The 25878-nt window shown below is 41.6% G+C and overlaps 1 protein-coding gene across 3 annotated transcripts in view; it reads left to right on the top strand.

The window, feature by feature from the left end:
- Positions 1-25878, top strand: part of rap1gap2a (RAP1 GTPase activating protein 2a) — a 99562-nt gene that overhangs the window by 49756 nt on the left and 23928 nt on the right. For 2 of the 3 annotated variants that reach the window (XM_030067962.1, XM_030067958.1), the window contains one exon: positions 18147-18231. In XM_030067962.1, the coding sequence (XP_029923822.1) occupies positions 18147-18231 (85 nt within the window). Of the gene's footprint in view, positions 1-18146; positions 18232-23548; positions 23809-25878 lie in introns of those variants that run through there. The other variant, XM_030067961.1, reaches the window with a different exon arrangement.

Genomic DNA, 25878 nt, shown 5'->3' with positions numbered 1-25878 from the left:
ATTGTGAGCAAAACTTTATTGGTTCCTACTGTCAGTGTTATTCCTGGGGCAAGGGGTTCTTTGGGTGCTTTGTGCTTCAATGAATGAGCATCCACAGCTGACAGAGGTTCTATTATAGGTCCTTTTTATTGGCGACCTGGTGTGTGTGTGTGTGTGTGTGTGTGTGTGTGTATGTCTGTAGTTGACAGCACTTGTGTATCTGGGTCAGTGGAAATGACAGTTGCAAGAAAAAGAAAGAAAGAATTGAAGAGTGAAAGGTGAATAGGTATTTGCTGAGTGCTGATGAAGAGCAAAAGAGGGAGAGAGAGAGGGAGCAGAAAAGAGACAATGCTGCGGGGGAGAGAGTGTGAGGTGGAGAGAAGGACGTAAATGAGAGAGAGAGAGAGAGAGAGAGAGAAAGATTCATGTCCCTCTGTACATCCAGTCCTTCAATCTGTGCTGTACACAGAAGCACTAAGAATCACAACAAGTGTTTCGATATCTACAGTATCTGTTTTTAAGACAAATGGTTACAGTTTTTCTGACATTTCTGCAACATACAAGCCATGGCCAGTTCACAGTTATGACTGATCCCTGTCATATGGCCTGTAGCCCCATTGATATTCACTGTTGCTTTCCTCTGGCATATAGGACCTGTTTATGATGGGGAACACACATTCGTGGCTTGAGTGAACAGGAAGTAGCTGAAGGTTTAGTGTGTGTGAGCTCCGAAATACAGCACAACAAACTAAATACAGTACAGTGCTTTTAATTTTTTTTGATTTCATTTCATTTGTTTTTGGAATAAGCAAGTTTTAAAGAAATGCATGACAAAAAACCATACATTTAAACCAAGAGGACAGCACAAGGAAGCATTAATTAAAACACTTATTTCCATCGTAGTTTTCGATGGGCACTAATAGCATGACTTACACAGGAGTTTTGATCTTGCACCCGTAGCAATTTAAGAGTGCAGGCAGTCAGAAGCTCTGCCATTCACAACACGCGGCTGAACATTACCTAGACAACTCTGTGCTCATCCAGCAACATACTACCATCTTCCCCAGATTCCCTTTAGCAATTGCAGTAAGCTTTCTGCTCTTGAAATACTGCCACCCTGCTGGCTGATTTACGATATTTTCAATACTGAAAAGATTCCTGAGCTTTCGATCAAAGTGCTGCCTGTATGTGACAGCTACACATGTATTTTGCTGCAAAAGGTTTGTTTTCTCCGGTAGGTGGTTGCCTGGAGGGGACGTGTTTGTTTGGGTGTCTGTTCACTTGTGTATCTGTCTGCAGCTAATCTCGTATACTACTGGGCCTCTCATCTCTCTTGTGGTTGCAGAGAGGGGGAATCTAGTTTACATTTGCAGTGTTTTTAATAATATTTGTAGGTACATTTTAATTCATAATTGGTTATCAACACAACAAAAGAATGTATTATAATGTACAAATCGAAGTCTTGAGTGACTTACATTAATTTTTCCTAGCTTCTGATTGCCAAGTAAGTGCTGACCTGGGTGTTTGAGCCCAGATCACCAATAAGCAGTAATACAAAACATGCAGTACATTTTCTTATGTGCATTACAGCAACTCTAGAAGGTGCAGGAAGAAGGGGATTTTCCATGCGCACTGTTGCATCCGGATCATTTTACTGCTAATAGCTCCATAGATGAGCGCAGTGCAACCAAACCCATGGGAATATGTCACCTGGTAACAGTGTGTGGGGTTGGCATGGAACAAGTGACCCCCCCACCCCCCACCCCTCTCCCCAACAACTCCCACCCCCTTCCTCCACACACACACACACACACACACACACACACACACACACACACGCGCGCTTTGACACACTTCCTCACCCTGGCCATGCTTGTTTGGGCACAGCTAACTATTAATGGCCAAGCATAAACAGCTAACTGGAATCCAGGCAGCAGTGGATTGCAGACTGCATGACCAAGCATCCCAGTCAGTCAGTCTGGTCCGTGTCGCGGTGTAGTATTTACAGTGTGTCTGTTTATGTGTGCGTGTGTGTGTGGTGTGTGTGTGAAAAGGGTGATGTCATTGGTGGTTATATGCAGTAGTGACTGTGCAGTGCTGCTCTTTTTCAAATACCTGGCAGCTAAAATAGCCTGAGAGACTAACTCAGTTTTCAAAAGCAAATAAATTTGACCTCTATGTGTTTGTGTGTTTGTGTGCATGTGTGTGTCTATGTGTGTGTGTGTAAGTGTATGTGTGTGTGTGTGTGTGTTTGGTGTTTGTGTGTGTGTGTGTGTGTGTGTGTGTGTGTGTGTGTGTGTGTGTGTTCCTGTAAGAGTGTATAATTCAGTTTCAGACAGTGCAAATTTAACCCCTGGAGGCTATCGTTGCCTGCTATGAATGCAGAAATAGTGCACTAGCACACTGAGGTGTACACACTCATACACACAGACATTTGCAAATGCTTGCAGTGTATGTTGTGATTTAGATTCTGGGTGTCTGTAGCCCTGAGTCATATCACAATATGTTCTTCGACCAGCGCAATAATCTCTGGAAAGCGGACACTGCCTGAGGCATGTACAACATCATCCTCCTATCATTGTATCTGTTGCTATGTCTGTGGCCGTATCATGACCCAGGAGCCATACAGTACAATGGATCTCAATTTAAAGGCAGTGTTTTTCCAAGTGGTAGTTGTTATGTCCTTGATTACACTTCTGTCAGTCTTTGACCACTCCCATTTCTCCCAAATACAGGCCATCCATTGTGGCAGGGTATTTCATCTGCCTAAAGGAGCCCTAGGCTAACAATGGTGGCTGTTCAAATGATAGTGAATTACACACTGATTTTTTATTATTATTGCAGGCAAGAATTTACAGCTGCATAATAGCAGGAAAGGCTTTGCAGGGACTAAAAGAAAACGAGTCGGTTTCATTATTTTTTTACACGAGTAGACCTTGCAGCGGTGAATGCAGAGCCGGATTTCTGGAGCATCCTTGAATGTAAAGTGTGTCCACAGTGGTTTGTCTTGCCATTGGGGTGGCGCAGCAGGGGCACAGCACACACGCATACAAACACACACACACAAATGCACGCACACACACACACACACACACACACACACACACACACACAAACAGGCATGCAAACTCTCACTCCCTCTCACTCTCTGTACTGATGGAGCCATAATGTATATTTGCCCCCATTAATTCAAACAACATGATGTCTGCTGCTTATCTCTTCTCTGACAGTTCATATTACCCTCTGTCTTGTTATGGCTCATTTATCAGCAGCTGCAGTATGTGTGTGTGTGTGTGTGTGTGTGTGTGTGTGTACATGGGAACATGTGTTTGTGTGAGATGTGTACAGTATGAGTGTGTCCCGTTGTGCATCTGCAGCTCAATTTGCATGAGTTATGTCGATGCTGTGCCACCTCTTGGCTTGAAATAAATAAATAAAAAAACAGTCAGTAGATACAACAACCTATATGTCCTTGTGGTTATGGTAACATTTCCCTGTCGAGTTGTGGTTGACTGGCGTCAGTGTGTTTGTGTTTGTGTGTGTATTTTGAGTGTGTAAGAAAAAGAGGATGACAGACAGAGACTTATATAAGATGTAATTGCCCTTTGGAGATCCAATCTATAATCACAGCATTTGGGTCCCAGTTGATAAGCTGTACAGTTGCCCCACCACTGGCTTGGTAAAGATTTATTGGTTTTAACTTTTTCATACTTGAAAACAAGTGACTGAAAATATCAGCCAGCGAATATGGCACTTAACATGTATTTTGAGGTTTTATTTATTTATTTATTTATTTATACAGCAATGTATGTAAACACCAGTAATATATATGAGATGTTTTAAGGTACAATGAGGTTCGAAATTTGTCAAGAGCTCTTTTTCCATCTACGACAAGCCAAATGCTTCAAGGACTTTTTTTCTATATATCCTCATTTGAATGATCAAGTAATTCTTGGCCTGCATGTTAATAAGGAGTTTGACATTTGATCATGTCTGAGATCCTGATGAAAATCACTGCCTGACTGCTTTGTAACTCTGATTTATTATGTGCCTAAGCTGACAGTGACAGAGAGAGACTTATCACAGCGAACTTCACAGACTACCTTTTGTGCTTCTTTAATAGCATTTCAGCCAATTCACTTGTCAATGTCACTTGGGTTTTATTCAGCTGTAGAACTCGTGGCAAACTCTCAAAGAGGACTGAATTTGAACATACAGTGTCTATACAGACAGTTCAGATCTGCATCAAAAACGAGAGTTCATTTCCCAACTTCTTCCACCGCCATGATTGAAATCTTGACTGAAAGTTAAAAGTAGAGAGTCTTTGTGTTATTTGCAGTCAAGCCGGTCATTGTAAACTGAGCAATCTGTTCCACTTTACATTTAAAAAATAATTTCACCATCAGTTCAACCACTATAAGTTAGGCCAAGGACAAAAACCTCATCAGATGGTAACTAGTGGATGATTACATATCTATTTGAAGTCCTTGGTATCTCAATTTCCATTATAAACCTCATAAATTCAGATATGGCACTGTGATTAAATCTCTCCATATTGAATCACTAAATTTCCTGGATGATGCAGCAAATTGGGAACTCGAAATGAAAATGTCCAGGAACCCTTGTCAAAGAATGTAACACTGAAGATGAAATGAATGGATGTTAGACAGTCATTCATAAAAACTGAGAACCTTTTCCCCTTAAAGAGCACACCTTTACAGCTTGCTGCCTCTGTCAGCCAGCCACGACACAGCAAGTCCAACACAACAGGGGAACTGAGAGAGATGTGAGAGGTACATAACGCAGTTGGAGCATCTTTGCATTGGTCTGTTTTGTGTCTGCCACACTGAATCTAATTGGAAACTAATAGGCAAGCCAAAACTTTGGCCAAATTGAATAAAAACAAATTCCAGATACAGGGGGAAAAAAAGGGGGTTAGTTAGTGTTGTTTCTCAGATGAGACACAGTATAAGATGCATTTTCACTTTTTATTTTGCACTTCTATCCAAAAATTGCTTTATTTTGCAGAAGCCACAGTGCTGACTCTGTAGTATAGCAGCCCCAATATACCTTTTTTTCTATTTTGACTAAATGGTTTATGTTGTTAATATGCTACTCTCTGCAGAAATGCTAAAAAAGAGGTTCCCTCCCCCAAGGAGATCTTTGAAAAAGTGATGTTACTTACGCTGATGGAATATTCTCATCATTTGTTCTTGAAAAATGACAAAATGTTATTGGACAGACTTTGTACAGCTCTTTTTTTTTTTAGTGCTGTCCTTCTTTGTGCCTGTCTTCACCACCTTACACGGATTTTCCTCATCGTAAACGTCTCCTCTTCTCCAGCTCTCTCTCCACAGCTCCCCCAACCCCTCCCAAATTTGAACACAACTGCTTTTTATTCACTGACTCAGTCATCTTTCCATTCCTTCCATCATCCCCTGTTTTTCCTGTCTACCCGCAATTACTCCTTCTTCTGAACTCCTCACATGTGTGTTTCTCCCCTTTTGTGCAAACAGTTGTGATTAGCAGCTGTGGGGGATTAAGAGTATGTTGCATGTTCAGCGCACACAAATATGTAGACCCGCCCGCACACACACACACACACACACACACACACGCACACACACAAAACCACACAATCACACTTGTCGTCTTTCTTTCTTCCGCTACAAGTATGCACGCGTGTGTGTGTGTGTGTGTGTTTGTGCTTGTGTGTCAGCCACAGTGAGCCGTTTCTGAGGGTATAATGGATGAGATGGCATTGTCTCTCTAACAAGTGTCCAGAGACCCATCCAAGACACCCCTATTTACCCAGCAGTGCACTGGGGATCGTGGCCACTATTTTTAGTCTACGGCGATTCATTTATTCTCTCTCTCTCTCTCTCTCTCTCTCTCTCTCTCTCCACTTTTTTTCTCACTTTCTCCCTCTCCCCTACCCTGCCCTCACTCCTCTGTCTCTGTCTGACATCCATTCATTTTGTCTCTCTCTCCTCTCTCTCTCTCTCAGTCCCACTCCATCTTAATTTCTCTTCTTTTCAGGATCCTTCAGTGTCTGCTCCAGGTTGTCAGCTAGTCTGAAGTGGTTGGGGTTGTTCAATAGAGAGGTACTGGATGTCAGAGTAAAAGCTGTCTGACACAGGCTTAACTCAGTACTTTTCCATGGACAGAGAGGACAGTGACACTGCGTGAGACTGGACTACAGTAAAGAGGAAGTGGCTTCCACATCGTAGCATTCAACAGGATTTGTGGTGGTTTTGATTTGTTGTTGAGCACACGGTAGAAGCTGAAAAGAGATACGAGAGTTCATCTCCAAACTTTTCAGTCTATCCTGGGCTCTAATCCCTTGGGAATGGTGATTCAAATAAGGAGGACTGTCTGCACTCACATGAAATACTAAAATGCTTATTAAATGCACAGCAGCACGCAAAGAGACAAACACGCTTCAGTCATTGGCTTTCATCAGCGATGTGCTGCTGTTGGAGAGAAATACATTAAAACCTGTTTGTCTTCAATGTTCACTTGCTATCCAGACCTGTGGCGATCTCCATTAGCGCAGAAAGGTGCACAACAACGCTGACATTTTGAAAGGCGAGACAAAAGCTGCACCGCATAACCTTTAACTAGCATGTGGTGTTTTCCCTTTGGTATTATCACATCATAAAAAATGTGTCATAAACTGTGGTCAGTTACCTTCTTGTGAGCTCAAATCAGGTCACAGTTAAATGCAGTAATTTGGCTACAGGAGATTCAAAAGGATAGATGGAGGCGGAGGTGGTGAAAAATGGCCTATTTAACACAAAAACGACAAGAGTGAGCCCTTTCTGATCCCCAGCCTACTGATAGTGACTTAAATTCAAAAATCACACCTCCGATTTTACCTTGTACTCCTCTGCACAGGCAGCATGAGCAGGATTCAAGCCATATGAGAATTTAACTCGACATATTGCAGAAAGATACATGCAGGTGTGTATGTTCTTATGTGAGAGCACCGTCGAGTTTAGAAGAGGACTATTTGTAGGTCTGCAGTTGTTAAGGTATCCTTCAGCCGAAATAACTTCCCACAGTATAATTAACCTTGTCTCTTTGGTAAGAACTGGAACCAAAATACACACACACACACACACACATGCACATAAGTACACAGACATACACACTGCGGTCATAGTTTCCGTGGGTGGGACAGTGTGTGTTAGATGTGTGCCTGGAGGGGGCAGGACTTTCACTGGTGTCATTTTATTCTAACACCTGATGTAATTACAAAATTATTGAGGAGAGGAGAGGAAAGGAGAGGGGGAGAATGAAAAGAGGCACAGTTTGAACAAAAGAGAAAATGCAACGGAGCAAATATATATATAAAAAAAGAGACAAGTATGGAAAAGATTGTAATTCAAAGAAGAGGAAGACCTACATTAGATACAATCTGGTGCCTTGTACCTTTAGACATGAGGGTGGTGCTAGGGGAAAGGTCATGCAGTCACCAAAATTGACAGGTTTGGCGCTGCAGCAAAGGTGATGGTGACAACATTTAATTTCAAAGATGCTATGCGGATAAGTCAAATGTTTAATCTGCACGTGGTACTGGAGGAAAGGTCACATCAAGACAAATCTTAGTTGGGGGAGCATGAATGCACTCACCAAGTATGGCATCCCACTAATCACATTTTATGATATCTTGCAGCATTGACAGGGTTCATCCTCTGAGGAACATGACCGTCCTCGCCAAATTTAATGAAAATTCGCCCTGTAACTTTCAATATACATGTTGCCTTGGAGTAATGTGCTGAATGGATGGACGGATGGACAAAACAACACGGCCATCCCTGTAGGCTCTGCCTACCAGCAGAACAAAAACACCTGCAGCAAGATACCTGTTCTGTGACTATGTCTTTAAAAAATACTGCTGCTACCAAAAATACTAAAAATGGAACTGAAACCAACTAAAACCAAACTGTACATACTGTATACTATACTGCTGCATTCATTAAACTCCAGTGTTTGTCACTGTGTAATGTGTGTGTGTGTGTGTGTGTTTATCTGGGAGTGGCTGAGGCCGTGCATCTAGTAGTGTGTGGGTGAGTCGTGTGTGAGGACGACTTCCGATTGTTGCTTTATTGAACGACATGTCATATTCCACTGTGTTGTTTATGCCTCATTTTCATGGCGCATCAGAATTCCCCAGACACACACACACACACACACACACACACACACACACATACACACTCGCATTTACTGGGAGCTGGCATGAGACATGAAATACTGGCACATTTACTTTGAAGAAACTGGACAGTTCTTTTCAATGGCTAATTACACACACACACACACACACACATTGGGTAACAGACCTTGAAGTAGCAACAACAAAAGCTTGTCATATACTTGCCCACAGTCTGTGCTCTGCTTTGACCAATGCCTATACTGCTTGTATGTGAGGGAGTGAGTGTGTGTGTGTGTGTGTGTGTGTGTGTGTGTGTGTGTGTGTCTGTGTGTCTGTGTGTGTGTGTTTTGCTTCAATGTTTATGTGTTAAAGCAGTGTCTGAGGTGTGTTTTGACCTTGTAGCAAAGGCACACACACACACACACACACACACACACACACACACACTGCACAATCCATTTCCTGTCTCTAGGTCCCTGTATCTCCCAAATGGCTCAATTAAAGGTTATTTGTATCCTTTTCATTTTACATGTCTGCTCCGACATTGTGGCAGCAATAATTTCACAAATTTGTATAATTTCTTTTTAAAAGCAACATTGTCACTTCTCCATTAGAGGCCTGTAGCGCTCCACTCCCCACATCTGTCTGTCTTCCTCTTCCTGTCTGTCTCTTTTTCTCATTGATAATGAGAGAGCTGGACGGTTCTATCTCCTCTCCCCTGCCCTCAGTATCTATTTTTATCTGACAGAGAGAGAGAGGATGAGAGGGCGAGGCTTGACGTTCCCATAGAAAACCACCTGTGACTCACAGTACAGTCGACTGGCTAATGATTGCCCTCCTGACCTCTTCACATATCTGGGATGTCTGTGCCCCACCCACCCACCCCCTCGTTTTGCAACTGACTGACTTACACATTGGGTTCTTACCTCTATACATAGTGCACCTTGCAAAAGACAAAAGACAGTCCCATTTTGACAGATAGTAAATTATACAGGCGAGGAGGAAGAGGAGGGGCAAGAGGACAAGGTTGCTGTCACACCTGACTTGAATCACTGCTCCCAGGGACACCACAGCACTGTAATACCTCATGCAAGATAACAACAAACTTTTGGCCTTGCATTATTTTTGTAGCATCACCTCAGTTAAGGTATTGTAAGGCTACATATCTGATCAGTACTCAGGCTTATTATATATTATATAGAACTATATTGTTCCTTTACTATATTGTACCAAATATCTTTAAAATGATTTAATCAGGAAAAAAATAACAAAATGTGTACAGTAACAATCCATTTCCAAACTAATAAAAATGTTGTCTGTCTAACACAGTGAGTGGTTCTCAGACTGTGTTCCAGAGACCCCCAGGGAGCCCTGATGGAGTCCCAGGCGTCCTCAGAGAAACAAGGAATATTTTTATTTCACTATTATTTCACAAACTAGAAGTTAACCCACAGAGAATTTACAATAATGGCTGTTATGTTCGTAGGTTTCACACTCTTCACTGTTAATCTATTGACGCAACAGTATGGAACAACTAAATCTTATTATGTATAATTTCTCAGTGTGAAGCCAGTGGTGGAGGCAGCCTGATGGATTACCTGAACTTTTTCTGTTTCTGAGTTGCCAAATTATGAGGTTAATGTATGCGGCTTTTGAGTTGTTTGCGTGTTTGTGTCTCTGGGGCTTGGAACCACTGATTTCAGTGGTTATTAAACTGGATGCCTCTGTATTTGTATGTTGCAATTTGGATTTGTTTATTTGCAGAATGTGCAGTTCCAAAGAAGTCTGAATGAAGTTGATATGTATAGGTGTAGCATATATGTAGATACCAAAACTTGGCACTGACACCCATGTCTGCATCAAAAGGTAAAGTCTAATGACGCCTTGTGTCAAAAGGTAGACACTACCTGGTTACTAAGACCCTAGGCTTGATACACACACAAAGCAAAGTTCTGGTTTTGTGTCTTTGTAGGTCTGTTGAGGAGGAGCAGCAATTTAACAATTTATTTATTTATTTATTTTTATCAGTAATAGTGGAGTGAACCTTTAAAAACATTTATTAAGGACAAATAAAAAGAAATAAAATGCAGTTTTCACATTACCACTGGCAACAGGCAGGGAAGGAGGTTAGGGTGGTTGTTATCTGTATTGTCCTCTTGCCGGCATGCTCTTCCTGGTTTGGAAGACCGTCCCTTTACTGGCATGCCGATCCCTTTGAGATGTCCTTGGTCTGCACTCCTTTCTGCCTTTCTCTTCCGAGTCACGAGCCACGTCTTCCACGCTGGCCCAGTTGTTTATCCTGCTGGACGTTTAAGGGTTTGTCCACTGTTCTTCAGACCCACACAACATCTCACCAGGGTAGAGAGCCTATCAGTCCCTGTCCCCTCTTGATTGTGTGATGCACCTCAGGCATGTTTGAGGAGAGTCTTAATTGTTTTATCAGGTGAAGCAGAGAAAAAAACCCAAAAGACACCACCACACTCTAAACACTATATAACTACCTTACTGGCTACTCTGTGTGACATTTTGTTTGACTATTTTTGTCGGCGTTATGTCCATTCCATCACAGTTTCGCACTTTGCTAATAAATCAGCCATGCACAGCTAGCATTGCAATCTGAGGGAAAACATTTTCATGAACACCGTGTCTTGACAGTTGCTGATTTTGCTTGGTGCACAAATTTTAGCAGAGTCTCTGTGGAGCATTCACAGATTGTGGAGAGAGGCTGGCTTGAGAGACTAAAGTATCCCTAAAATCACCCGCAAAACAGTTCAGTCTAAATGTTAATGAGCTCCAATAACTGCAAACTGCCAAGTGCCTCAGAGACTGTGAGTGGGATACAGACTTCAAAAATGTTTCTTTGAACTATCTCAGTCAACTAAGGAGTAAGAGCAGGAACACTACAAGAAAACACATCTTTTTTTTTCCACCCTTCAGTCCCTGGTTGTATTGTTTCCGGGCTGGGAGAGGGACCTGTTCGCGTTCCCAAATCTATAGCGTACTGAACCGAAGAGTGAGTCTTAAATACCCCTCATTAAATGCTGCTCATTACTTCCAGAAGATGTGCTCATGCTGTTCATTCTCTAGTTATTTAATTAACCTTGGTTATATTAAGCAGTTGGCATCAACCTTCCTAACATGCCCCCTCTAACATCAGCCAATTAGGCCTAATAAAGAACTTATCATTGATGTAATTGTCAAGCGTAATCGTTGAAGTTACAGAGGATTTGTGCTGTGTAACCTTTCTATTCTCAGTCTCATATAGTAGAAATACATCAAGGTTGATGGGTCCTGCCCTGCCCTGCACTCCCAGCCTCTTTTTTTTCTTCCTCTGTCTCTCCCCGTCTCTCTCTCTCTCCAATTACTGCTGAACTAAGTCCATTAGTGAAGCCATCAGTTGTGTAATTGTCCAATCGGCACAAGGATCAGGCTCCTTATTGAGTTTCATAACAAATATTAAGCCAAGCTGGAAATAGGAATCCAAGCTAAGCCCATGGGATAGGCTCCATACCCCAGACCCCTGGCTCACCCTCCCCTCTACCGCACATTGTTTCCCGCTTTCCATTTTAAGATCTCAACCTCCTTTCTTTTTGTTTTTGTCCTCTCTGCACCCTCCGACTCTGATTTTCCACTTTCATCTTTGTGCTTCTTCTCTTTCTCCTTCAGTTCATCCATCATCGCAAGATGTGCAAACAGGTTTCATACTCGAAACAATTCAGATAAATGTGTTGCTCGATAATCTAACCCTCTGTCGTACTCTATCTCTGTCAGATCCTCACACGCGTACACACGTCAGATAAACATGTTGCCTGTGTAGATCGAATTACTGTTGAATCACCGTAATTAGCACTAACCGAATGCGAGCAGGATTATACATACAATGCACAAGGAAGGTACATCTTGTGCTAGTTTGGATGTAGATGTGGAGCATGGTCTGCCCTATTTTTGCATGGCAGGTTCACAAGCAGTTAATCTAAGCCCCAGGTGACAGAGGCTGGGTGGCAGAAGGCACACAAAAGCTGACAGGTTTGTGTATGTGGCTAATCCGTGGTCTTCACAGATGTTTTTGTGGAAAAAAATTACAATTTTTGTACAGATTTGTATAGAGGAGGACCTTCAATTCACATGTGCAGATGGGCTTCCTCCCACGGTTCAAATACAAGTGAGTCAGGTGGGTTGGAGACTTGAGTGAGTGTGACTGTCTGTCTACCTGTGTTACCCTGTGATTGACTGATGACCTGTACAGGGGGCTCACAGTGCATGCTGGGATACTGGGCTGAGCAACACTGATGCTGCAAAGCAATTTAGTGATTGTGCCTGTATTGTTAGAAATAGTCAGTTTTGTTACTTTTACCACCCTGCTCCATATCACATGAAAAAACGATGTATTCATTGGATCCCCCCTCCCCCAGGTGGCTACACCAAAGGTCAGAAAGGGTTGCTCAATGTTGCTGCACTCTACCCATAAAAGGAAGATTTTGAACAAACCTATAGTGCAAATGCAAGATAAATACAGGCTAACAACAACCAGTACTTCCAAAAATCCTTTAAAAGCATTTTTATTACTCTGGAGTGTCACTTCTACCATGTTTCCATGGATTTTTTTTTAGAAGTTCGTTTGTAGTTCTTGGCAGAACCAGAAGGCTGTGCAAACTCAGGCATGCCTGCCATATGTTTCTAACTTCCACTATTTACAGAGTGAAATAAACTTAATACAATGTAACAACAGAAATAATGTAGTTGTGTGACAGCCGGTACAGTTTGGCTTAGTGGGACATTCTGCCTCACATGTTGTGTGTGTGGTGTCAGAGGTTTGAATCTAATTTGAACTTGTGATTTCATTTCATGTTTGGTCGTCACTTCCTTGAACTTTAAACATGTATAAATATCACACTGATGCAATAAATAAGGCTGAGTGTGTGGTGCAGTGTGTGACATTTCCATCTCTCCTTTACCCATTGAGTCATAGCGGAGAGCAAACAGAGAAGATATAAAATACATGTATTGCTCGCATTCACCTCTTCTCTGTATGCCTCTTCTGAACTCTTTGCACTTCATTGTTGACAGTAGAGACATATTCTGCATTAACTTCAACAATACACAAGGTACGTCTGATTCTGTGGCAATCTAGGAATAATGAGGAGCAGAGTGTTACGAGAGAGTGTTTTGCACTTAACCCCATACGTGTTACTGTACTTTCACTCTATTTTTGGCCTCTCATTGGTTCCTCTTAGTATTTCCTCCATGTCACTCTGTGTTTTTTTCCTCCGTTCTCCTGCGTCATGCTGCATCTACCTCACTCCCCTGTCTGCAGCATTCATTCTCACCTCTCGTACCCCTCCCTCTCTGCCTCTCTCTTGCTCTCTTTCTCTCCCTTGTTTCCCTCTTTCTCTCTTTATCCTCCTTACCATGATTTTACACATGTCATTTAACTGCATCATTTTCATCCATCTCTCGCTCTCCTGTTCCCTCACCTCACACTCTCCCACTCTATGACCTTTAGTCCGTAACTCCTTTCCTCGCTCCCTCCCTTCTGTCTCATTACACCCCCCACCCACTCTCGCTCTCTGGTTGGGAGGGTCAGTTGCCATGACGTAGCTGCTGTTTCATTACCACAGAGACGGGCCAGGCGGCAAGGACAGCAGCTCACTTCCTCTCCTCTCTTTTCACAGACACACGCAATTTTCCTTTGCAAACAGCATCTCTGATGATTGTGTGGGTGTGTGGGTGTGTGTGTGTGTGTGTGTGTGAGAGAGAGAGAGAGAGAAAGTGTGAGACAGAGAGAAAGAAAGAGAGATGTTGTCCTTGTGCCCGCATAGCAGAGCCATATAGCCGCGCAGCAGGGATCGGCCCCGGGGATGGTGGCCACTCTGAACAAGCTAATTCCTCTTCACAGATCAGTGGTGGGAAACACAAATAGCCCTTTCTGACTACCAAGGGTAACCCAGAAGTTTCCATAAGCTGGGACTTTTCAGAACCTGTGAAGTTCTGGGACTGGCATTTATTTGTGTTTCCAGCCAAGAACCAACCCTAAAGGGTATGAAGTGCGTCATAAAAACGTAGTCCTGCTTTAATTTTTGCAGCACTGTTTGTCTGTCCTGCTTGATGCTCTGTTGTCCCAAAATGTTTGGGAATTTTAAATACACTTTTTCATGAGTAATAGCTGAATCAAGTTCCTGCTGAATTCTTCACTCTTAACAAGTACTTATACAGGCCGGCACCTCTTTATTTGTCCAACTTGTAGTTTCAATTGTGTTGCTATTTGTTTTTGCAATTAGTTGTTTGGTGCTGGCTGCATTTAATAACTGTCTTGTACTAGCCCTCTTATGATCACACATGTTTATAAAAGTGACACCACATCAATGCTTGACCAATCACGATTGACAGAACTCCTTGCTCCTCCTAGGACAGAAATTAGGCAGCCAAAACTTCATCCAGAATTGTGTTATGGGGTTTCATGGTTTCAGTAGGTTCCAGTACTGATGAGATGTACATTACCACCATACTGTCTTTGCCCTAGTCTCATTTACTTCTAGGAAACTCAGGAATTGCTACGTCTGCATGATGTCTCCGATTTTGCCACACAATGTCATCAACATAGACGATTTTGACAAGCAGGTTGTTGATTTTGGAATTGGACTTAGTAATACAACTTGCTATGAGTTCCTAGACAGTCTAAAGTACTTGACACTTTTATTGACACTTTCATTCATATGACAGGAATACTTGAATTTCGTCCATGAACTCTGTAAAGTATTCCCTCTTGCACAAACCTTGTTTTTTCTAGTCCAATCACTTGAGGATGTTTGGTTCAGTTTGGTTCTCTCTCATTCTGTCTTGGCATCTAATATTTACTCCAACATTGTCCTCCCTTGACTAGTGTACCACAGCGTTACGGACACAAGGGGAGACAGAATGGTGCATTGTGTGAATGTTTGGAAAGACCTGGCCCGCATACTTGGGTCGTGCTTTAGAATAAACAGGGCTCGGCTGAGCAGGACGGGGTTTGGGGTTTGGCCCGAGGCTGGACACTGGTCTACTCAAGCCATGACTTTCCACCTTGTTCTGGGTCTCTGAGAACATCACGGCCAACGGTGAAAAATGAGAGGGTTTGAGAGGAAAAACGAGTAAGGAATAGTGTTCAATAGTTGAGGTTTATTCAGTTCACGGAGAGTAGGGATGGCAGCCGTTGTTCTTTGCTGTTGACCCTAATCGTGTGGGTTTTTTTAGTGGAGAATAAAGTTGTCAGTCGGTGGATACACAGTGCACCGCAGCGGTTTCATTACCTCCCGGAGCAGGGCTACTACTGGGAGCTGTTGCTGCTGTACACTCATGCTGTTACACACATTAATACCGGCTATAGCTGTGTGTGTGTGTGTGTGCGTGTGTGTTTGCTGCTTCCACCCTCTTGACACGATCACATCAGAGAAGAGGATAGAGTGGAAGGAAGAGGGTAGAGTAGAGAATAGAGTGAGCCGTAATGGTTCCAGCTAATGAAAGGAAAGAAGGGGTGTATTCATTTCACATAAACACTCAATTAGAACACTTAAGTCGTCCATCAATCCATACTTGGGCTGCTTCTGAGCTCATGAGGTCAGTTAAAGCTTTCGGTAGAAATCCAATCTTTGGTTAATTCAAGAGCACATATTTGAATTAGATTTGTCAGTATTGCACTTTTTATGCAGGCAAACACAGGAGTTATTGGTATGGCATTGAAAAAAAATCTTACCGTGTATATCTGTTGAACCTGTACACTTACTCTGTACTTCCCAATTATATGTAACACTTAACTGTACATTACATTGCACATAATATTGTAAATACATGATTTAATATTTCGTGGAAAGGTTAGTCATGGGCCATGGGACAACTTTTGATGCTGATTGGTCAAAAGGGGGCATGGTGGTGGGTGTCTTTGATCACAGAAAGGCATATAACTCTCCAACGGATTCACATAACATGACAACACTAAAATGGCTAAAATGGGGCGTGACAGTGATTGTGGCCTGTCACAGAAGGTGCAAAACTTCCAAACAGATTCACATGGCAAAATTCACTCTGTCACCCTGACTGGCCAAAAGGGAGTGTGGTGGGTGTGGCCTGTCACAAAAAGTCCAAAAACCCCAGCAACAGAAATGTTGCCTTAATCGGCCACAGACATACATAACAGTTTAATGTTTGAATTTATTAATCAACAACCTTTGATTAAAAGCAAGAAAAGTAAGAATTGATAAAAGTTTAATTTGGTCGACTATGTCAAGTGGAAATATCTTGCATAGCCTGAACAGAGATAAACACTCTACTCAGTGCCATCTCTCTTGTTCATTTATGTTTTCATATTACATGAGATTTTAGATGTGTAAAAGGGTTTTCTTCTCTCTAAGAGTCTGATTCTGATTCTGAGTCTGATTCTGAATCTGATTTGGTAGCTTATTGGTAACATGAACTGCACCTCGTGGCACCCATACAATGTGACAACTGATATCCACTCCATTTTTCAGAGTCAGAATAAGACTGAATTTAATCATAAAGTAAATGATGAGTTTAATTCCCAAATGCAATGCATCCATTTTGAAAAACTAATTTCCACTTAAAAAGAATCACTCAGTGAAATTTTATGCATGTTTTTCAAACAAAAGGTCTTATGTTGGTTAATAACTTCAACAGTATTCCACAGTGACTTTTTAAAAATGGAATAAATCTACCGCAATCTGTCTGGTGCCATATTGACAGACATATTGACAAGTTTAACATTACACACTGACACCTTGGAACAAGGGCAAAAGGACCAACGTAAGTGTGAAAATTGGCGTACAGTGAAGGGAGAAAGAGAGTGCGGTGAGTGACCGATGTGTCCTCATACAAGAAGTTTGATGGCTTCTTTTGGTTTTAATTTTCTCTCTGCAGTCCCAAAGCAGGACTAGAGAAGTCTTTAGGGATCTCAGCATCTCTGCTCCATTTTGTCTTTCATTACCACATAAACTTGACTTGATCTTGTGAAATATTAGCCAGCAAGATATTCGCTGCCAGCGGTGAAGCTCTAGGCCTACATTTGAACTTATTTACCTCAGGAACCCGTTGGATTTCATAAGGATAGATGGCTGGTTTATGTCTCTCAGGTGTAGGCCTCACCACCTCATCCTTCTTCTACCTCCTGGTGATGGCTAAACCTTTAACATCTGGGATCATTAATGTGCTCTCATGTTACCAAGCAGAGAGGTGGAAGATAGAGGAGAGGAGGCTTGTAGCCCCACGGGACTTTTGCCAAAGCCTCCACTTGACTGCATCTTGGCCCTGAAGAGAGCACAATAACTCAGCAGAAAGCATCTGGTAATTCACTGTATAACTCCAACAAAGCTGTCATTGCCTACTAGCTGGCTTTAAAACTTTAAATAATACATTTAGGGTGCATTAAAGGTGAATTTGAAAAAGAAGGGCTTAAATTAGATTTTGGAATCACCTTATGGCTCTAGGTTGCACTGCATGGCACTGGGCACATAAAATTAGGCGGAAAGTGACCGGCAAGACCGAGGCCATAATCTGAAAGCTAGATTTGACTCAACAAAAAAAGCAGCAAAACACTTGATAATGTGAACTGAAAAATGAATGTTGCATTGCTAGTTACTATTATTAAACTATTATTTAAAGTTTTCACATGCTGAAGATTTGAAAGTGATGTGTAAAGTTCATGCTATTGTCTTATTCCAAGTCACAGTTTGTCCTCGACCTTGTCTGCAGCGGCACTGCTGTTCACTCTTTATTTTGGCTGTTCAGAGGGAAAGATCAGTCTCTGTTCTCATCTTGTCTTTCTCACAGAGTTGTCCTTTAGCTACCCTCAAAGGGGGGGAAGGACGGTGCATCAGCCAAATTTAGTTACAGTCAAAATGCATTGCATAAGCCGATGCAGAAAGGTGACCTTTGCCGATATAAAATTTGGATCACTTTTGTGGTCATCGGTGTCAATAAACATCAACCTTGTTTTTTCCTCATCTTGTCTTTTTCTCTCCAGGAAACAGGAGCTGCTGACCATCTCCAACGTCCCTCTGGGAGAATGTCCCCCCTCACCGCCCCGCACTGCACCACCCAGCATGAAGGTAGGACAGACACACACACACACACACAGAGAGAGAGAGAGAGAGAGAGAGAGAGAGAGAGAGAGAGAGAGAGAGAGGGAGAGATAAGTAGACTTATTTAGGCAGATATATTGATTTGCAGACTTTGTCATTGACATATTCTGCCCTTTAGGACCTTTAGACCTTTAGGGCTATTAGCAGATGCATTGATTCAAATTATCCTCATTGAGGAATCCCTTTAGATAGATAGATAGATAGATAGATAGATAGATAGATAGATAGATAGATACTTTATTCATCCCGAAGGAAATTCACAGTTTTCAGCAGTATCCACAGATTACAAGATTAAATAAATAAAAAAATAAAGAACAAAAGATGACACTAGAGATCTAAAGATCTAAGTACCCAATGTGCAAAAAAACAATGTGCAAAAAAACGTGTGCATAGATGTATACAATGTGCATAGATGTGGGCAATGTGCAAATTTACAGTATAAACAGATGATAAGTGAGCAAAGCAGCTCTGAGACAAATTACAAGTGTCGCAACAACAAGAACAAATACTTGACAACATGACATTTCTTGCATAAAGCACAGTAAGGACTTTAAAGTTGTCACATCATGGTGTGTATTGTTCTTTTTTAGTTTATGGTTCCGGTCTTGTATCCCTTTCACTTCCTTTATGTATGATCTGATGGCCTGTGTTTGTGATGACAGTGAGTCTTCAAAGATGAAAAAGCACATTCATTTTTCCTACACAAATATTTCTGTAAATATATCTAAAATTCATAATGCCAAATGAGTCATTATTTACAGAAAGCCATTTTCCTATTTCATTTCATTTTTTTTTTATTTGCTGTTGAAACTCAGTAGGCAGCATCCAAATATCAATGCGCATCTCCCCTGTTTGTTTCCATTATGCTATCACAGAGAATAGATGGGCGGGTGGGTGAACTGAACCCAGTACTCCTCAGAGCCGCTGCTGTGACCGCTCCTCCATGCTTGGATTCATGCAATCTTTTTGTGAACGGCTGATGGATTTAAATCCTGCTATTTGTGGGGGGCCTTCATGTGGGAGGAAGGCAGAAGGCGAGACAGCACAGGATGCAAAGTTGTGCTGTTTTTGGTGTGTGTCTGCGCCGTGATATTTTAAATGCCAGGCACAAAACAAAGAGTACAACGAAAAGCCAAAAATATAAAGAAAATGAGTCCTCAGTGACTGGCTCCTAGAGTATACGCAGGAGACCTCACTGGATCTCATTACATCTTCTCATGGTCCTACTCAGACTCCTACTCAGCTTTTTCTTCTCTAATTTACATTTACCTGTATTTAGAGAACTAACCCTGGTCTTGTTGGTGCAACTAATGAACCATCCGACCGAGTCAGTTAACCCCGGCACAGTGGGTTCATCTCAATCCAGGCCTTTTTTTTGGGGGGGGGACTTCTTGTTTCCATTTTCACTTATTACACATTTTGCCATTTATAATTTTCCAATTTTGGTGCAACTGGTGCTGTTTCTCTAATTCCAGAGAATGCTGTGCTACATGAATGGAATTAATCAACATTTGGATTATCCGCTGAACTAAAAATACTCAGAGTCTAGGTTGTTGCTGTCTGATCGCAGAAGCAAAGAGTCTGATGTGATCTGTAAGAGCGGCCTCAGTCACAGGAGTATCATGTTCTCTGTTTACTATTGTAAACACAGACTAATGGCATCCTGACCACAGATTGTTGAGTCCAGCAGCCCAAACTGCTTCCTGGAATGAAATGTAAGACAGAACCAATGAAATGCCAACTTCAAAATGGTAGGCAGACTTGAGCAAAACCAAAAAAAATATGGAGTTCAGTGTGGCTGCCTCTTCCCATTTGTTTATTTATTTATTTACTTTACATTTTATTCATTTTTCTTCCACCATGATAAAAGGCAGGTATATTTTGCGGGGAGGCAGATTAGCAGGGTGATTTACAGGAAATAGATGGCTCCTCTAGGAGGGAGCCACTCTCAACAGTATGTCACCTTGAACTAAGCCAGCTTTATTGAATCTGCAAGAGGAAAAGGCAGAGGGAGATAGCGCAGAGAGTGGGAGAAGAGCTATAAAGTTAGATGGCTATGGTAAGAGAGAGAGGGAGAGGAGTGAGTGAGCTGAAAACATCAACAAGATAAGGTGTGAGGTGTGTGTGAGAAAGAAACATCAATGCAAGCCAGATTATATTAATTAAGTGTTGGGTGTGTGGCTGATTTCTGGTAAGTATAAATCTCTAAGCCACCACTTTCCCAGTGAGGTAATGTGCTCTAATGGTTGGATATTCATCACCTCTGTCACACTGGCACAGTAGATGTGAAACGTAGAATTAATTATAATCACAGTCCACATCAAACTAATCTTTCTGACGGTGCGACTTGAGCTGCAATGTGGGTGAAACAGAGGCTCTGTGTGGGACAATATGGCAGGACTCAGTTGCCTAAAGTAATGAAAGGTTAACTGAATGATTTGACTCTGGCAAATTATATCCTTTATGAATTTAAGATTGTGCAAAAAGATGACTGACTGCTGTTTCACATCTGTGCATCCATTTTTATTTAGCTGGTTATGACGCATCTGAGCTCATCAAGCCAGATTTAACACATTTATTATTAGTGGTGGAACAGTATGAGTCAAAAAACACTTTTCATTTTGTATCCAGCGTCTGATTGGGATGCACGGAGGGCTGGTTTCTCATTTGAATAACTCCAAAACAAAACAAACGTGGCTTGTATTCCTGCATTTTCATAAATCAGCTATATCACGCCAGTTGAGCTTTTGCCATTTGAATTATTTACCAAACACTACTGAACATTTTAATTCGGCAATTGTAGGCTGCTCAGCCATAATTTCTTTGACCAGTGAAGCCAGCTTGGTGGTAGCAGCTGGTCTAGCTATCAGTCCTATCATTCTTCAAAAGTTATTTCAGAAGTGCCATTGCAGTTGACAGAAATCTTTCTTGTGGTGGATAAAATATAGTTTCCATTAGCAGTAATTACAAAAGTTTTGTTAACTGGAAGGGTTAGTTCATTGTGAGGCATGCTATAGAAGTACCAGAAAGCCAGGAACATTTACTAATCACCAGTTATGTACAACTAGTGTAAAACAAGTAAGTTAATGATCAGTGCATTAAATACTATTGCCCTAATCATTAACCTGTCCAAAGAAAATTTAAACATTTAAGTGCTTTGAATTAAATCTGATAGAGAGTCTATTTCTGTATTCACATCTTAACTGTGACTCCCTTGGGGCTGCTGGCTTATAATCTTATATATCCTATCTAAATGGCTGTTAGTTTGTTAATTATTCATTCAAGGAGCACTCCAACTCTTTTCATTACTTAAAATCACAGCGGTGAAGCAACTTGTGCAACATTACGTTAATCAAAGACGTAGATTCTGCCTGCACAAACTACATTTTGTTGCTACACAGTGTAACTATTGGTACTGCCTTTCCATACAACAGCCACAAAGCAGAGTCTCTGGGGAGGCCACATTGGCCTGAAAACGGGGTTTTTCTACACCTGTCACACTTTTTTTTTTTAATCAGATGAGTAACACAAAGGGTGGCATAGCTCTTACACCAGCTGTATCCCTGCCCACATGGGACATGGGTCCCATTAACATCTGAGCTGTTGGAGCTACTGCACATGCTACTGCAGATGTTTTTTTGTGTGTGAATGTGTGTGTTTGTGCGTGCGTGTGTCTGAATGTGTGTGGATGTATTTGTATTTGAATTGGTCTTGTGTATGGACGCTATATAGACAAAAGTATGTGGCCACCTCCACATTACACCTACAAGAGCTTTTCTGACATTCCATTCTAAATCCATAGGCATTAATTAATATGGAGTTCATCCAGAAGAGCATTTGTGAGGTCAGACACTGATGTTGGACGAGAGGGTCTGGCTCACAATCTGTGTTCTAGTTCATCCCAAAGGTGTTGGATGGGTTGAGGTCAGGGCTCTGTACAGGTCAGTCAAGTTCCTCCACACCAGACTCAACCAACCATGCCTTTATGGACCTTGCTTTGTGCACTCGGACACAGTCATGGTGGCACAAGAAAGGGTCTTCCCCAAACTGTTCCTGCAAAGGTGCAAGCAGCGAATGGTCCAGTTGTCTAAAATGTCTTAGTAAGCCCCTTAGTACCCTTCACTGGAACTGAGGGGCTGAAGCCATGTTGTATTTGTTTTGGGGAAAAAGTAATTCAGATTCAAATTTGGGACAAAGTGGGTGTGGTTAAATTATGGTCATCATTAGCAATTATACGCTATGCTAACGGACTAATGACCATATGTTACATTACACTCCCAATAAAGCCTGTTAATTACAAAAAATTAAAAGACAAGCAATGCAGATTTAGGAAACCCACTCTAACGACTATCCATTCTGCAAATCAAAAGAATATAGCTGTGTCATGGAAATAACTTCTGTTTGTCTCAGTGACCAACGTCTGAGTGAACTCCAGCCAGTGCCCCAAACACAAAAGCTGCTGTTGTCATCGATTCTGACTGATTCTGGTGATTCTGACTGATTCACCAAACCCAGACTCGTTCATCAGACTGCTAGATAGAGAAGCATGATTTGTCCCTCCATAGAACATGTTTCCACCGCTCCAGAGTCCAGTGGCGGCGTGCTTTACACTGCTCTATCTGACTCTTGGCATTGTGCTCGGTGATTACGGCTTGTATGTGGCTGCTTGGCCATGGAAACCCGTGCCATGAAGCTCCTGGTGTACAGTTTTTGTGCTGATGTTGATGCCAGAGGAGGTTTGGAGCTCTGCAGTTATTGAGTCAGCAGAGCGTTGGCCCCTTTTATGCACTATGTGTCTCAGCACTCAGCAACCCCACTCTGTAACTTTACGTGGTCTGCCACTTGGTGGCTGAGTCGCTGTGGTTCCTAAACATTTCCACTTTGCAATAATAGCATTGACCCAACTGACTTGTTGCTATGGTGGCATCCTATTATATTACTATTACAGTACCATGCTAAAATTCAGTAAGCTCTTAGAATGACCCATTCTTTCACAAATGTTTGCAAAGGCAGACTGCATGACTTGATTTTTGTTTGATTTGCTTAATTTATACACCTATGGCAATGGGACTGAATGAAACCTGAATTCAGTGATTAAGAGGTCTGTCCTAATGCTTTTGTCCATGTAGTGTTTTTGTATGCACACAGGTGTATGCATGAGGCCATGCATGTATGCATGCATACATGCATGTGTGTGTGTGTGTGTGTGTGTGTGTGTGTGGGGGGGGGGGGGGGGGGGGGGGTGAGAGAGAGAGAGAGAGAGAGAGAGAGCCTGTGTTGCAGAGATACAGACACACTGGAATGACCTGTTCTATTTTAAAAAGCAGTTCAGTTTGCCACCTAACTTGACTTTCCTGTTTAAACTCAAAATGAAAGTGCAAAATTCAGATAAAAAGCCCAGAGAGAAAAGAGAGTGTGTGTGTGAGAGAGAGTGTCAGAGAGGGATGTGCATGTCTCAGAGTGTACAGCAGAAAGTGAGGGAGCGTTTTCAGCGCGACATAGAGGACAGGCAAAGCTTTTATGGGAAAAGTTTCTGTCGTTGAGGTAAGTCTGCAAACACACGGCTCAAATAACAAGAGTGTTGTTTATCAGTGACTAGAATTCTGCATATAATATTGTTTTCATATGTGTGGTTCGGTGAGCATGTTTACATATGCACGACTAATTCTCCTATTACGACGGTCTGAATTAATGCAAACAGTTTTTAATATGATTTAGAGAAAGGCAAAGCAAAGCAAAAATCTAACAGGGTTATGCTTTCTGTAGTTATGCCCTTGCTCAAAAACTGTTACCTACACACCTCATGGTATTAAAATGTCTTGATTCGGTGATGGTTTTGTTTTGACTCTTAATGATTTAGCATATTGTTACAGTAGACTGACGCTTTCGCTGTATTAGATGAAGTATCATACATAGATTGCTAGGTGCAATATTAATATTTAGGCAGCCATGTGTTGGGAACATCACTTTAAATCTTAAGTATATAATCTGTTTTGTAATGCAACGGTTTCTCATCTGTCATGTTTCCTCAGTTGATCTATGTATTGTGCTCTATGTTATCCTTGTGCAATGTAAACATTATTTTTGAAAATGCATTTATCTCATTCTGTACACTCTTCCAAACAATATGAGCCACAGGATGTTTTATCCATCCTCTCCAGCAATTCAGAGATGAAAGGAGCTTGCCACTTCATGGTGTTTCCACTCTCTGAATATCTGAATGCATTCATATAAAAATGTACATATGAAGTTAACCAGTATGAGGTAAAAAGATGCATTATAATGTTAAACAGCTGTATCCATGCTATTGTAAGTTTTATGCCAACATCCTGCTGACAACATACAGGTAGCTTTTATAAGCAGCAGTATCATCTGCATACTGTTATAATGATACATTTATTAAGGCTTAGGGCTGTTTGTGCAGACACAGATATGATTCTGTCAGGTGGTGGCCCAGCCCATGAGGTGTGCGATTTATCAAGTATGCTCACCAGAGATGCTCACAAGTCTAACTTAAGTCTCCAGTCTTTGAGCTACAGTCTAAATCTGAAGTCTCTTATAGTTGAAATGAGCTTTCCAGCATCTGCTGCTATTCTAAGGAATTCACAGCATGTATTGTATTATCATCACTTCTTTATCCACTTTTAGATAGCTGATGCTGAGCTAAACATGTTTGCCAACTGCCCATAGGTGCTAATGTTAACTTTCACAATACCAACTGACTGACCTGTGTATGTGAAGGTGTATGATGAAAATGACAATAAAAGTGAAATGACTGACTGATCTATCTGGATGCATTTTCAGATGCCTGATTATGTTTGATGTGGTCAGTCCAGCATCCTTTATTTTCATATCACAGACGATGCATTTACTAATTCTTTTGTTTGGGCCTTGTGTGAAGTTTTATAGCCAAAGGTTATGAAAGATGTTTTGAACAGTGAGTATGTTCAGCTGCCATCAAACCAGAGATACAGTGTTCCACATTTGAATAGAGTCAGACTGAAACACTCTTTTGTGTATCCATCAATCCTAAAGTTAAATGATGAACACAATTCCAAACTGAATGTATGCTGAAGCAGTATAGAATAGTCCTCAGTGACTGTGATCTTCTATAAATGTATGTATTTATTGTTTCTTGTCCTAATTTTATTTTTCCTTTTTTTAATCTGCTGTTATACAAGATGCTGCTATTGATGCACAAATAAATTCAGCCTGGCTGACAATAAAGTATTATAAGTTCAATCAATCAGTCAATCATATGGCACAGCAGCTGCAGATGTGCTCGTCATGGTGTTGTTGCCACAGCTTTCACTCATCTGTGGTTGCACAGACCAGATGTGTAGGGTTATGCATGATAATAAAGGCATGAATGACAATCAGCTCGTCAGAAATATTCCCTGCACCAAAAAAAAAAGAAAAGAAAAGAAAAGAAAATGAAATAATGACTGTTAACATTGCACAAATCTCGAGTCCAAATCGAGTCTCAAGTCTTTTGAGGACATGTTTCAAGTCAAGTCGAGTGCTTATCTCTGATGCCCACTGCTAATGAAACAGCACCCTGTCACCTCATATTGGGTGATACTTATTGTCCACTGTTGCCCTGTCACAGTGCTT

The sequence above is a fragment of the Myripristis murdjan genome, chromosome 13 (assembly GCF_902150065.1).
Source record: "Myripristis murdjan chromosome 13, fMyrMur1.1, whole genome shotgun sequence".
Lineage (NCBI taxonomy): Eukaryota > Metazoa > Chordata > Actinopteri > Holocentriformes > Holocentridae > Myripristis > Myripristis murdjan.
This window is presented reverse-complemented; position numbering and strand designations above follow the sequence as displayed.